General features: G+C 39.4%; 1 protein-coding gene across 5 annotated transcripts in view; it reads right to left on the bottom strand.

The window, feature by feature from the left end:
- UNC5C (unc-5 netrin receptor C) overlaps positions 1-15061 on the bottom strand; it is a 343908-nt gene that overhangs the window by 41293 nt on the left and 287554 nt on the right. For 2 of the 5 annotated variants that reach the window (XM_027599020.1, XM_027599023.1), the window contains exons 8-11: positions 7818-7874; positions 5586-5777; positions 4539-4883; positions 1612-1699 (exon numbers count right to left, since the gene is read on the bottom strand). In XM_027599020.1, the coding sequence (XP_027454821.1) occupies positions 1612-1699; positions 4539-4883; positions 5586-5777; positions 7818-7874 (682 nt within the window). The remainder of the gene's footprint in view (positions 1-1611; positions 1700-4538; positions 4884-5585; positions 5778-7817; positions 7875-15061) is intronic. The other 3 variants (XM_027599024.1, XM_027599022.1, XM_027599021.1) reach the window with 2 other exon arrangements.

The following is a 15061-nucleotide window of genomic DNA, read 5'->3' on the forward strand; positions in this document are numbered from 1 at the left end:
TGTCTTTCTTTCATCTAGAATGCACAAGGATTCTGGCCAGGGTGCTGGCTAAGCCATGGAAAGGAAAGCCATACAAGGCGCATGAATGCACACACCCTTCAGCCTCAGCGTGCCCCGCCGGCAGCCCTTTAAGGCTTGATGGTGGTGGTCAGATGGACAAGAAGAGACATGAACACCTCATTGCTTCTCAGCATAAAGCACAAGCCAATCCTCATTTCTGTTTCAACAAAATGTCTATGTTGGCAAAGGCCTTGAGGGATGGATGTACTTGGTGCCAACCTTGACTTTTGACAGGAGGAAGAAGATAGAAAGTATACACAGGGATCTGAGAGTTTGCTGCTCTTCATTTTTCCTGCTGCAAAAGAAGGGCGCGCTGAGGGCCTGTGAATGTTATTTTGCATTGAGAATGAAAAAAAATGAATATTTGATGTGAGTAAACATGAGCCTTTTAGTAATTTTCTGTTGCTCAAATTTAAGGCAAGAATGATACTCAAGGAACTTTGTCATTTTCTTAGACCGGCTAGTGTTTGTCTAGGTGAAAGTACACCACCTGAGGAAAAAAAAGTCTGGGTCCTACAGATTATAAATACCAATATCTCTTCCTGAGAGCATGATAAAAGAGCTTCTTGGTTTTTGAAGAACAAGACTAAAAATGGATGTTTTTCTGAGGATGAGAGAGGGAAGACAGAAGGTATAATGTGTTATAATGATAACCTAGTTCAACATTTGTCACTCAGGCTTTGTATGTGGAGCTCAGGGCCGAAGAGCCAGTGCCTTTCCCCTTGGGAAAAACAATGATAATTACATGTAAGGATCTTCATTTCAACGACGTCTTTCATTTTAAGATCTCAGTGTACTTCAGAAGCATTAATCAGTCAGGCCTTTAAAGCACTATTTAATACACGCGTTTTATGTGGGAACTAACCAAGAGAGACCATTTGTGAGATTTGTTAGAGGCCAGACTGAAAATTGAATTTAGGACTTCTAAACTCCTCTTGTTATTTTTACTTAAAATCACCTCATCTTTATGATTATGACACATTCACAACAAAGCCTCGTGATCCAATCTAGCTTTAATCAACCCTAGATCAACATTTAGAAAGGCTTGATATGGAATTTGTAAGTGCTGAACTTAAGAAGGAGGTTGATAACAGTTAAGCTAGGGGGACTCACAAAAAGAAGAAGCGCAGGTGAGAATGAAGTGCCAGGCTGACATGGGGGTGGCAGGTCAGAGGTTAAGGGGTTGTCTAATCTCTGTGACCTTTGACCCTATAATGGGAAAGGGCTGGATTCCTGAGCCAGGCCACATGAAGCTGATGTCTCTGTGTCTACCCACGTATCTCTCTAGACAATCTACGGATCACATTTCTGGCCATTTTTTTTCCAGCTATAATGGCCACATGTCCACTTGAGAACTCAAGATTTGCAAAAGTGTCTCAAGCTTCAAAGATAAAGAGAAGCTGACCTTTTAGAGGTCTAGGAAAAAAAAAAGGGTATGCTGGAAGCAGGGCACTCAAGACAAAACTACGTTGGGTGTATTCTTTCGATTGCACAATTCTCCTCCAGGTCAGACATTGATAAAGTCAAGCGCACCAGAAAAAGCATATTTACCTCATATTTTCTTTCCTGTGTACAGTCACATACATTTCGTAGACTCTCCCTTGGGGAATGGCCCCAGCGGGAATCAGCAAGCTTACTCCTGAATAGCAAAAGAGAAAAGCAGTCACATAAGACCTATGAATCAAAAGGAAACTTCACAGAATGCCTTTGAAGCAAGTGAAAGGGAATGAGGAGATTTTGTGGCCATGTAGCCACAAGCCTGCTTTTTCTCTAAAGACATGTAAATATTCATAGCTGCCCTGCCTTCCTTCCTTATTGGCCTTATTTGTTAGCACAGCTCCCTCTGAACTGTTATGGAATTACTCAAAGGAATGATGTCATTTTTTTAAACTCTTGTTTTATTTAAGGAATAGACAGATGGTTCCCCTGTTGTTTTCCTTGTAAAATGAGGGGAAAACCAACAACCGCTCGTAAAATTTCAAACAGCTGTAAATGATGCATCGTTTCTAATTTAAGAAAAAAAAATCCCCACAAAATTCAAAGTCAGGGAAATGCTAACCTCCGTGATATCAAAAAATATTTATTTCTGAAATATCTGGTTAGCATCAGTGTTTTTCCGTAACAGAAAAATAACTGGCGAACTTCTTTCATCATGCATAACTCTAGAAAATGAACAGACAACTGCTAGTTTTTAGTCATGGCAGGCCAAGCAGGTTTTTACGTAGTTGCTAACTGATACCATTTTGTAGGCCTAGGGGATCAAGCTTTGTTCTAAATTAACTGGGCCTACAGCGGTGCTTCTCGATTTGAGCTTGTATCAGAATCACCCGGAGGGCTTGCTAAAACACACATCACTGGGTCCCACATTCAGGGTTTCTGATTCAGGGGGCCCAGAGAATTTGTACTTCCCGTAGGCTGCCAGGTGACACCAATGATGGTGGTCCGTGGACACACCGTAAGAAGCTGCTTGCACCACTGCAGCATCATCACGAAGAATAAGTCAGGGTGGGCAGCAACTTGAAGATACTTGTCTCCATGATTTTATTCCAATGAATGGGGCTTCTGTTTTCAGCTCAATAAAAATTTATGGAGCACCATGGTGAGTATCATGTTTGGCAGAACCGTGAATGCCAAGAAGTAAAAGACAGTGTTCCTGTCTTCGAGTAACTTATAATTTAATTAGCGAGGACATGGAATATGCCACATGAGCAGAAGGCAATAAGGAAACTTGCCCGACCGTGTTGGAAATTCCCAAGAATAAAGACGGGAGAGTGAAGGAGGAACAGTTATTCAAAGGCCTTTGTGTAACTGGTTGAAAATGAGTCTTGGCCTTCTGGAGAAGAAAAGTTAACATGAGAGCTGTGGTGCTGTGGGAAGCAGAATGTCATCCTCGGGTATAGAATAGTTTGCTGAGGCACAGAGTGGACGCAGGAAGACCACTCATGAGCCTACCAACCCTTGGCATTTTTATTTTTTTCTAATGGAAACAATAACATGTACCTTTATGTTATAGGAATGAAATAAAACTATGAATGTAAAGTAGTAAGAGTAAGGCCTGACACAGATTAGGTAACTTTTTGTAAAATAATGTATGTAAATCACCACTGCCTGGGACATAGAAAGTATTTACTACATGCTACCTCCCTCCTTTCCACTTAAGAAGGCTTTATAATAATTCATATATGAAAAAATGACAGGTGCAGAAATGGGAAGGAAAGGTAGAATCCAGTGAATATCATAAAAAAAAACTGCCTTGAGAGTAATATCATGTTTAAGCAATAAAAGAACAATAGAGTATATTTTGATCTATTTATTTGATAGAGTTATTTGATAAAAAAATATATTTTTAAGTTCATAATTTTAAAGAGCATACAATAGCATGAGAAGTAAAGAGAAAAAGGTGAAAAAAGCATATATAATGTATGATCTCAGCTATGCAAAATGTATAGATAAAAGGAAAAATGATATTCCGTTAAGGATTTTAATTTATTAAAATACACTTTTAAAGGGATGGTGTGACAAATTGGCAAGGCATTGCAATGGGGGACTGAATAAGAGAAGGAATCAAAGACAAGTTCATATTGTTCCACTTGTTCAGATAGTACTTGGCTGTATGGCTATTTACACATTATATTATTTTCTTATGCTACATGAGGACTTTAGGTCAATCAAATTGCTTCTTATTGCTGTATTTGCAAAATACTCAGTCTTGTCCAAAAGAGTGAAGATAGATTCACAGAGGAATCCATTAACCCTCTTAGGACCAATAGACGTAAACCCCTTCCTGTTTAACGAATATCAAACTTTAATCAAACATTATCAGTCACTCACTTAAATTCACCTTGTAAGACCTTTATGAGACTTATCTTCTAGAAGCAGGTAACTAAATGATAAGCTGAAAATTCAGTTATCTTACAAATACATACTACACTTAATAATAAGGCTGTGATTCCAGACAGGTCTATCAGAAGTGGGAGTGAGTACCTTACAAATACCTTGAGGTTGGAGACTGTGTAATAAAGAGTTAATAAATGAAGATCTGATGTCTACCATGATGTCCTCTGATCTGAAAATAGTATTCTGAAGTATTGCTTCCTACAGTAAATTGGAAGCTACCCAACTAATATGTTTTCTAATTAATTTGTCCTTTTAAAGTGTGATGACAACAGTGAGCACTTCTGGCTTGCTGTTGCCTTCTGAAGCTCTATTACAAAGAAGGTCAATGACAGTTCTAAATTATACCTTGGCAGAAAGTTGTGAGTATAATATTTCTAGAGGAAGCATTTTCAGAGTCGGTTGGAGAAAGATGAATGGTTTTGCTGATTTTGTCTGAAGCAATGTTGATTTACATCGAAAGTGGATTTGGGTTAGATTAGGCTACAACTAACTTTTTAGGCCTCATGAAAACAAACAAGTGAAAAAGATTTGGGTACAAAAATATGTTTTCAAGATCTGTAGTTTAAACGTCTAGGAATTACCTGAATTGGGAACAATAAGGTGACCCCCCAGAGAGTTGAAGGTGCCAAACGCCGTACAGGATGGGTCAGTCTGCCTTGCTAGACTCTGATTCTTCACATTGAGGGCCTCGTTCTCCAACAAGGATTGGGTCATCTGAGGAGACAGCTTTGATGCAAACTCAGAGAGGTCATCTTGGGGGGTGACTGCACCTGAGGTGTTGTAGACTTTGATTTTCAGGTTGGGCAGTGGATCCAGAATTGGAGAGTTAGTCATTGGGATTTTGTCTGAGACATCATGCAAAGCATAGACGGGTCCTCTGTACATGGCTGCAGCTGATGTGAGGTCTGGGGGTACCACCAGGAGATCTGAGTCAGAAAGAGAAAGGACGTCCATTTGCATCCTCCATTCAGGCTACTTCTATTTAGTCAGGCTCCCCCTGACATTTTCTAAGCCAAAAACAAATGAACTCAGTCAATATTAGAGATGTATAGACTCTAAGGTTCTGTTGAAAACAGGGCAATGAGATTACTGTGATCCATTTTATTATTGGCTACAAACAAAGAGACAAGTCCATTCTAAATTTTGCTTTCAAGTCTACTCATTGCCCCTAAAGTATTTATCTATTTCAACAGACTGGATTTGAAGACAGTGATCCCCACTCAGTGACTTAGGTAATAGTTTTCCTTGTCTATACTGGATTTGAGGTCATCCATCTGTACACCACTCTATTCATATTAACGCAAGTGGTTTGTCAAGAGGCCAGGAGAAAAAAAAAAGGAGACGTAAGAAATCAGTCAACCAATCTGTGTGGTCTTTTAAAGTGAAAGTTTTAAAAAGTATGACAGAGAAACCTGTTAAGAAAAAAAATGATTTGTGCACCTTGCCTCCTCTGGTTGGTTATATGAATGAAGTCAACAGAATAATGAATAAAACAGACCCAAATCCATGTCTTCATGGAGCTTATGTTCGAGCCGAACAACATGACCTGAATGTCACTGATTCTGACACCACACAGGGAGGCTGCTGACATGCCTACATCGCAGGTGTGAAGTGCAATGTTAACTGACCTTGTCTCGCTGCCTTGATGTTCACAGGCTGAAAGCCTCCATTGAGTGCCGAGGAGTCAATGATATCAGACTCAAAGTCGCGATGGTTCTTGCGATACACAAATAGGGCCACCACTACAGAAATGGCCAGGCAAACTATCACAGCTATCACAATGCCAACATACAGAGCGACATCATCTGAGTCAGGAGCAGCTGGGGAGGACAAGGAAACATCAGACCGACTGCTTAGAGAAATTTCCCACAGTACACATCCATATTGCTGTAATTTTTTCAGACATTTATTGCCTTTTTTTATAGGTTCATTTCAAATCTATTTCAAAAGCTGTATAAAACGACTGTGGCCTTTCAGTGGAAAATTATCTCTGATTTCTTTTCCTTTCTCACTCTGCATCTATCCACCCACTAATCTGTCTTAAATTGGGCAGCATAACAGACCATTTATTAGAAGGCATAAAAAGAAACTGGAACTGAAACCATCCCAACCCACAGGGAAAAAAACAAAGTTCATTACTAGTTTCAGGTGAAAAAGTTTGGAAGCCTGCTTTGAATTCACTGATATTTCTCCAAAAACATAAACATAAATACTGTTAGAACTATCCGGCATATCCTGAATCTGTGTATTTATTGAACTAGAATATTTTCCTAAGTATCATTCCAAGTCATAAAATCACTTTCCGTAACAGTCTTCTCACTTTCCCCTAAATCAAGGAAGGGGTGGCTGGGAATGGTGTACATAACTAAGCAAAACAAATATTAGAAGCAAACATGTTGGATTTAAAAGGTGTGCTTTCAGAAGACCCAGATCTGGGAAGCAGAGGTCGATGCCGATAACTCTAGGCTTTTGATATGGATTCGGTATTACCTCTGAGAACCGTGAGCTTCTCATGGTCACTGGTCAGAGATTTACATTTGAACTACTTGTTACTGAATCAAATATGTCTAGATGGTGCACTGAGTACCATAAAGGCCTGGTTCAGTGATCAAAAATGTCAGACTACCCCAGAAGGCAATTAAGCATTTGACCAATACAGTGTGCAGTCAGTTGGGGGTCTGTTTCTGGGTAAAGCCAGAGGAAAATTCCTGTAAATGTTGCATATTGCCTTGGTGGCATAAGACATGCTTCGATCCAACCCCAAAAGGTGATAGAAGCTGATAAATGAAAAAAATGAATAAAATGAAACCTTTCTAAGAACTCCACAGGCACCTTTAAGTCTGTTTTTAGTTCTGTGTGACCCACAGACACTTTCAGCAAAGTTAACCAAAGCTTTTCCAATCACTGTAAAAGAGGAGATTAGACTGGTATTTCAGGGGGTCAAGAACAGCCTTTTTCTGCTCCATTTTATATGCACATGCATTTTGGGGGGAGGGAATTTTCAGATATGTAAGTCCCAGGGCCTCCTAAGAGTTGAGGAGCCGTGATTCTGTCCTAAAACGCACAGCCACATAGTGGATATGGGCAAATGACTCGTCATGTAGATTGCCAAAGGCTCACCCAAACTCTGGGGTCTTTGACATGTTTCTTTGACACATGGACAGTATAAAGGAATTCCCTGTTGGCAACTGCTCCATCTCTTTCAGCATTTTGTGTTTAAATGCACTGTATGTGAGAGGTTTTGGTTTTTTTGGGGGGGGTTGTTTGTTTTTTTACTATTATCTTTCCCGAAGTTTCCAGAATATCTGCTTTCCCATCCATCAAGTCGATATCCACAGATCTTTTCAAAATCCCAATGACAGCTCAAACCCTCCTGGTTGCGTGAACACTGCTTTCTGAGCCCGGACCTCACTGTGCAGCTGGGCAGTATTCGAGCCCCTGCCGCAGCCTTCTCAACTCCAGCCAGAATATTCTATCTAAATCCTTATGGTTTTACTTTACCAGGCTGTAATTACTTCCCCAACCTGAATGTTTCCTAACTCAACAGATCTGCCTTTTCTCACCCCTTTACTTTTTAGCATCGGAACTGGGCCCGTTATTAGATCAGCATATTTCATGATATGGTTTGTCAGCTATTGGGACTGAATGGCAGACTAATAGATTGGAAAGCTGGCAGTGGCTTAAAATGACCCTCCTTTCTTCTCTTCGGCAGTGAAAATCTAATTTGTTTCTCATGTTAGAATATATTAGGCGCCTATTTCCTGTGTGCACATCTGTGATCCAAAGAAAGGTAAACTTGAACTGGGGGCAATCACGTTAAATGATTATTCAGCAACATAAAAACCAAACATCAAACTTACAAGAAAATCCATATTCATTCTGGGTTCTCTGTTCAGTTGAAATAGGATAAAGGAAACCTTGAAAGGAACAAAAAATGAAACAAAAATGGGAACAAAATCAAATTAATGAGGGAAACAAAACAAGAAGCATGAAAAATGGTTTAATTAAAAGAAAAGGAAAAGAAACCTGTGGTCCTTTAAGATTCTGGTTCAGTACAGAATTATGATTTTGCATCTCCTGTCTGCTCTGGAGCCTCACCAAGAATTAATAAGTAGGCAGATTGAATTTCAGAGTAAAACTGGTCTCGAGTCACTAACTTTGGAGTGCTTAAAGTCTTTCTTTTATTGAGCATAAACTCTAATGGATCTAATTTATTTCAGACATCAAGGGTCATTAGCATAAGGAAAATCTTTTTTCCTTATCCCTGCCATATGCTTAAATTCCCAGGACATATTCAGCAAGGCTCTAAGCAGTTTTTTTCTTTTTTATTTAATCATAACAGCTTGCTCTTGGTCTAATAGAACTAAAGGAGACCTGTCATCATTGGTCAAAGGTTAAATACCCATTTACTGAGCTGAGCAGAGACCACCCTTCTTCCCTCCATCTCAAATCCACTTTTTGGAATTTTGGTTGTTTCTTGTCCCTCCATTTAAAAGGAATCCAATAGGTTTTGCCTAGGGACTGAGCAGTTTGTCAATGCAATGGAAACTGGATGCTTTTTATTTGAAATCATTCAAAAATCAATAGAGCCTAGAGATTATAAGGTTATTTATTTTAGGGCTTCAGAGGAATAGTATAAATTGAGAGAAATAAAAACCTCATCTCAACAGTAAATGCAGAGATAACACTAGCAGTTTTATTTTTCTTTCTTTTTAATATATGGCAAGGTAGGAAAGATGATGATGATGATGATGATAAAAATAATGTCAAGAAGAAGACTGGGAGAAAACATTTAAAAATGGGGAATACAAATTTTTTGAAATGAAAAATCTATAAAAAATTTAAAAGGGTAACTTTTAACTGGCATCCTGAGTTTCCTAATATTTAATATTCTGCAACATATGAATGGATCAAATGATACAGTACCACTGGATTAGTCAAATTAAAATGAATAAGAAGCACATGAATTAAACTTTCCTGGTAATCCTCAAGGACAAAAAAAAAATGTAGAGAACTTGCAAGAATCACAATTAATTGGTTCAAAATTAAAGGTCTGTCATGCTCGAATACTAAAGGTAACTCTAAACCGTGCCTCAGGTAGATCCTCTGTAGTTTGCAGAACACTCAGTTCTTACAAGCTATTTACCTATTTTGGGGAACTAATTCTGCGGAAACATGCAGTGCTACCTTAATGAAAGAGAGGTTTGCTGTAGCACAGACAAGTTTGCTCTGAATTAATTTTTAATGCTTTATTTTAGAGCAGTGATTGCAGCCTCCTACTCAGTTTTATAAATATTATATTCCTTATTCCAGTTGTCTGAGTCCATGTATTAGGTTTGATTTTCATTTTTAAACACTTCTGTCTGGTAATAACCTTTTTCCATTTGTATTCTGTGAACTCAATAAAAGGACATCTGGGACATATACAGGCACTGGAAGAAAGGTGATTTATTTTCAAAACCGAAGACTTCAGACCATACAAGTTCACTGCCAGCAGAAGAGATAAGGTGACTGGTGTTGCCACTCTGGTAGGAAGGGTGTTAGGTAGAGGGATGTCAAAAGATTCATTTCTTGCAGGCTAGAAGGCCTGGAAACTAGTGTAAAATAGGACATCTGGGGTTGCTCCGATGTTCACCTTGAAGATTTTGTTAAGAATCAGCGTGGGCCTGCTGGAGTGAGCAGGAGAATTGTATCTTACAGAGGGAGAAGGCTACCTCCAAAGAGATACAACATGGTCGGAAATTTCTCCCTGTGAAGCAGTTCTGGGCATGCCTTGGCTTTTGTCTCCATTTCCCAACAGAATCCCTGTTCTTGACAGGCAGAGCGAGGAATAATAAAAAGGAATGTTATAATTTTGATTTTAATCTCAACTTCTCCATATTTATGTAGATCTACACAGCTCAATAAATATTTTGGTGACTTACGGTATTCATCTGAGACTTCTATTTCATTGTAGGCACAGACCTGGAATTCATTCACTCATTCATTCGTCTAACGAATACTTTTGAGCCCATGTCCACGTATATACACTGGGTTCTAGTCTAGGCATGGGGGGTGCTCACTTCGGCAGCACATACACTAATATTCTAGGCATGGGGTACCATGACAAACAAGATGGGAAAAGCCACCGCTTTTGCTTTAGTTTAACAGAAAGTAAACAAGTAAAAATAATAAATAAGATCAATTCAAATGCTGAAAAAATTTCTTTTGAAAAATAGAACAAAAGAACATAATATGACTGGAGATAAAGGGATAAACAACTTAGGAAATCAGGGAGCAATTTTCTTTTGAAATGGGATTCGAGGGGCTCCTGTGTGGCTCAGTCAGTTAAGTGTCCGAGTCTTGATTTCGGCTCAGGTCGTGATCTCAGGGTTGTGAGATGGAGCCCTGGGTGTGCGGCTCAGCGCTCAGCAGGGACTCTGCCCCTCACCCTGCTCTCTCTCTCTCTCTCAAATAAATAAATAAATCTTTAGGAAAAGTGGGATTTGAGCTGAAACTTGAACGAGAAAGAATCAGGCAAGCTGAGATCAGGAGGGAAAAATGGTCCAGAGAGGGACAGTAAATGCGGAAGTCCTGACATAAAAATGGAGTGGTGAGAGGGACGTGAGAGAGAGGAAGAGGGAGCAGGCAGGTTCAGAGGGGTGAGAAGCAGCCACACGCAGGCCTGGTGGGCCATGATGCAGCATTTTGATTTTATCCTAAAGGAGACAAAAATCCTGTGATCGAACGTAATTTTGAAAAGAGTGCTTTGGTTTTTCTCTAGATAATGGGGAGCAAAGGGAGCAAAGTGACAGGGTTTTATGGATGGTTTCTGTGACACATGGCTTGGGAGATGTCTATCAATATAGTTGATGAAGTGTTTGCATGTGAGGCTGTTCTGAAATAAGATAGAAATTTAAAAATATGAAAACCTCACTGTTAGCTATTCCTCATAGTCGATGAGGCCCAGTCTAGCCAAACTGTTATTTTCCTACACGGGGAAATTTAAAACAGACCAGAGTATTAGGTATACTCACTAATGGCTCAACACCCCAATTTACTCTGTTATGGAAACACTGATAAAGAGTTTTGGAAGGTAACTCTAAAACTTTTTCCATCCTTTTCAAAACACTTCTACAACTACAGAGCTAAAACATCACTTAGGAGGTTGGGAATCAGAAAAGAAGGGGATTACTGTTCCATCCCCTAAACGAGGGGAACGGAGAATCACTTTTTAGAGTTTGTTTTTACGCTTCTCCATCTGATCCATCTCTCACGGAACAACAGGGGACATTTTCCTCAGCTAATGAGGTGACCCTGCTGGGAGTAGTCCTAGCAATAATGAAAAATAACATCTCTGGCCGAACCCAGTGCAAAATAATTGTTTTTCACGTCCCAATCAACAGCCCGGCTCATAAGTTAGGGATTTCAGTTAACTTTCTTACTACTTGAAAGAAAGCCATCAAAAAAAGGCACCAGGGCTCTTGGCCAAGGCGGTGAAACGGAGCTTTTCATTTTTCAGTTTGAATCCTAGCTCTGCTGCTTCCTTAACTGTGAGAGCCTGGTCAAACCGCTTCCCTTTTCTACGTCTCAGTGTTCTAATCCATGTAAGGGAACACGAGTCCTCATTCCCACAGAACTGAGGAAAGGATAAATGAGATCTGTAAAGGGCTGGTCCATGGCAAGCAGTCGATAAATGACAACTCTATCAAAAGCATTATGATATACACTGTAAGTACACTAAGACTCTAGGTTCTTAAGGGATTTTATTTGTAGAGTCAACTCAGCCCGTTATTTAAAGAGTGACCTCAGGAAATTCGTTTGAACTTCAGGTTCCTTAGTTATGACAGAGACAGAGAGCGCAGTTTTTCGGAGAAACCATGAGCAATGCACTCTTTTAAATACCATATACTCTTTCACGGTCTCCTTTGAAAGGGGTTTACGGCCTTTGTGGCTTCTGGCAACCATACAGTGGCATGCTTCCGAAGCAAATTTCCAGGGCCAGAGTGCAACTTGATGCTAAAACAGTTTCTCAACCAGAGGTGGTGCTGCTTCTAAAGGGGGTGTTTGGAATTGGGGCAGGGGAGGTGTGTTTTTGGTTGTCCTAATGATTAGGGAGTTGTTTGTGGTACTTAGCGAGTGAGGGCCAAAGATACGGAATGTCCTGCAATTAGAACGATCTAATGGAAGGACCATTGGGAAGAAAACGCACCTCCATTGGTGACGACTTCCAAAGCCATGGCTCTTGGACTGCTAGAAGGAGCAAAGGCTTGGGGCTCGGGGAAAGATGTAAGACTTGTCCCCCTGGTTGTGAGGCCCTCGATAAGTGCATCTAGGGGAGGCCAGCCCCAGAACGGGGCTTCTGCTATGGGAAATGCTCATGCCCCACGACCTCCTTTAGGAATTATTAAAAGTAAATGCAAAGTAATTTTAAAGAATGTTTATTTTTCAATGGAGAGATTTTCCTGATCTGGGAGAAAAGGGACTGGAGGAAGTCTGTGCAGAGCCACTTTAAGGGCAGACCTAAATAGTATGGAAACTGAAGCAAGAGGAGGATGTATTAAAGAGTTAGTGAAATGCCCCTTATGCTGGAAAACACCTCACAATTGCTTAAAACAGCATTTGAAGAGGTTATCTAGTTCAATTGTTTTCGGGTGAGGAAACAGAGTCCCAAAGGTGAGAAGTGATATTTTAAAGTAACCAAAAGTGTTGCGATTAAAATTTGGTTTCCACTCTCCCATCAATTAAGATGGCATTGTCCGACTCTGGGTGGCCCCATTCAGAGCGGTGTGGATTGTCCATGTGGATTGTTAGTCTAACAACGGTCCAGCTGACGGTGGTAAAGTGACTGGGGGAAGGAGTGCCTTTTTCTAATTTCACAGGGTCATCCTTGAGACTGGAGGTAGGGTTGCCCATATTTTTCAGCTGACGTTCCACTATTATGAAAGAGGAGAGCCCGTGCCCACGTATCTTAAAAAGGAAAGCAAACTTACCTTGGTTTTATACTGCAGTAAGTAACATCGAGTTATCCTCAAGTACATGGCTCGTAATTGTGTAATAATATGCCTGAACACAGTCTATTTGGCGGGTTTATATTTGGGAACTCTCAGAAACAAAGTCAGGAGCTATACATAAATCTTCATTTCTCCAATACACAGCAACAGTTTTGAATTTTCTAGTCTTTTAAAAAATTTTCTTTTCATGTGAAACATAATAGACAATAGCCAAAATTATCATGAATGTATGATTAGCTTTTTAAGACAGAGAATACAGACTGCTTTTATGCCATAAGTACTATTTTAGTAGAAAAAATATCAAGCAAATATGCTGATGTGAGAAATGCCTGAACCTCTGTGTATCACCGGATGGGTTTAAATTCCTCAAAATCAAGTCTATGCCCTTCCTAACTCACAAACTCCCAGGAGTTAAAACAGATCATTGATTAGAATTTTCCATTCTAACCCCTTTCTGTCGATCTGCAGACTAAAGAGCCACAGCATAGAGCTGTTGAAGGGACTTGCTGATGAACCAGCAATGCAAGGGTCAGATCCCAGCTCTCTGGCTACAGCCTCAGCAGTATATGTAAGTAGGTGTGGGCATTAATTAGTACATTTAAATGAGGAGCGACAAGGCTATAATAGAAAAGGACTTGATACGTTCATGGCTTAATTTGCAATTCGGTTATTGAATGAGGTAATGCTAATTATTTCAACTATAAAACACCTCTTCATTGGAAATGTTATCATTGATATTCAGGAGAAAGCTAAAAGAAGAGATTTTCCTGCTTAAATGAAACAACTTCCAAACAGCATCTTTTATTTCAAGTGTGGGGCAAGCAAAGAGGGACACTGAGCTTGGGAGTTTCTACTCTGAAGTAACTGGAGAGCCATGCTGGAATGATGTATCATAAATGTATGATAATCGCATTGTATTTGGCACAAAACGTCACAATAAATAAATATTTAAAGGAGAAACATCATTCCCTTCCAAAAAGATGCCAACAGGAAAAAAGGAATAAACACCAATAATTGCAGGGACACTACACATCAGAAGAAAATCATATTTTAGAGCAATAAAAGCTGACAACCATTTGCTTCCAGCCTCCAAGAGCCCGCATGAAAAAAGGCTTACTATACCACGAGCCAGATTTGGGTTCTTAGTTGGCTCTCATGTTAACTTGTGGACTGTTTCAATTCTATGCCTCAGTTTCTTTCTTTGCAAAACAGGGTTCTTAGTGGAGGATTAGCAAAAGTTCTACTTATAAGGTTATTTTTTGTGTATTTTGAGTTTAATTATATTGAAACAAGTCATTTTGCTTTAGGTTGGCCAGCAGATCACAGCAGACTGGAGTCAGAAGCAACTTATGCCAGGACTTAAAAGTCAGTACGTTAGATGGAAAGTGAACAAAATTAAAAATTAGTCTGAAAATTCCTTTAAGTTAAAACATATATGATACAGTAATTTTTTTAATTTAATGAATCAATAATTTTTATGCCCTTCAAAGTTTGAGAACTCCTGAGGCAGATTTAAGGAACACCTATAAGGAAAGTCTAGATGTACATATCCGAGAATTAAAACTCTTTCTTCACATTTGCTATCGAATCTCTAGTCAAAAGGGAGGTGGGTGGAGTTTTATAAGGTGTTCCTGCTTGCCCTCAAGGTTTACTCAATATATTTCAATACAGAGCTGCTTCTACTACCTTAATACATCTAAAGAGATTTTATGATACTGTGAGGATTAAATAGAGGATTAATTTGTATCTTATATGGGGGCTAGTATGTAAGTTATAAATATAACTCAATTATAGTTTATAAGAGCATTGAGTCTGTTCTATAAAAGTGCATGTTTTTAAATAATCAAGTTTCTGGTTAGTTTTAGCATATTTATGCATCTGAAGTTTACCAAACCACTTCATAAGATTTGTCCTTATTTTTATGATCCTAGTGTTAGAAAAATCTCTATTCCCCATGGATTTTCCCCTCTCCTTGACCCGGCTGCTCGATCTTTCCTTTCGCTGGTGACTTTACATACAGCCCAAATATGTGATTTTTCTCACATTTCTTCCGATGCTAATGCTCTTATTAAAAATCTCAAGGGCCGTTCAAAATAAACATGTCCAGATTT

Source organism: Zalophus californianus, chromosome 2, assembly GCF_009762305.2.
Source record: "Zalophus californianus isolate mZalCal1 chromosome 2, mZalCal1.pri.v2, whole genome shotgun sequence".
Lineage (NCBI taxonomy): Eukaryota > Metazoa > Chordata > Mammalia > Carnivora > Otariidae > Zalophus > Zalophus californianus.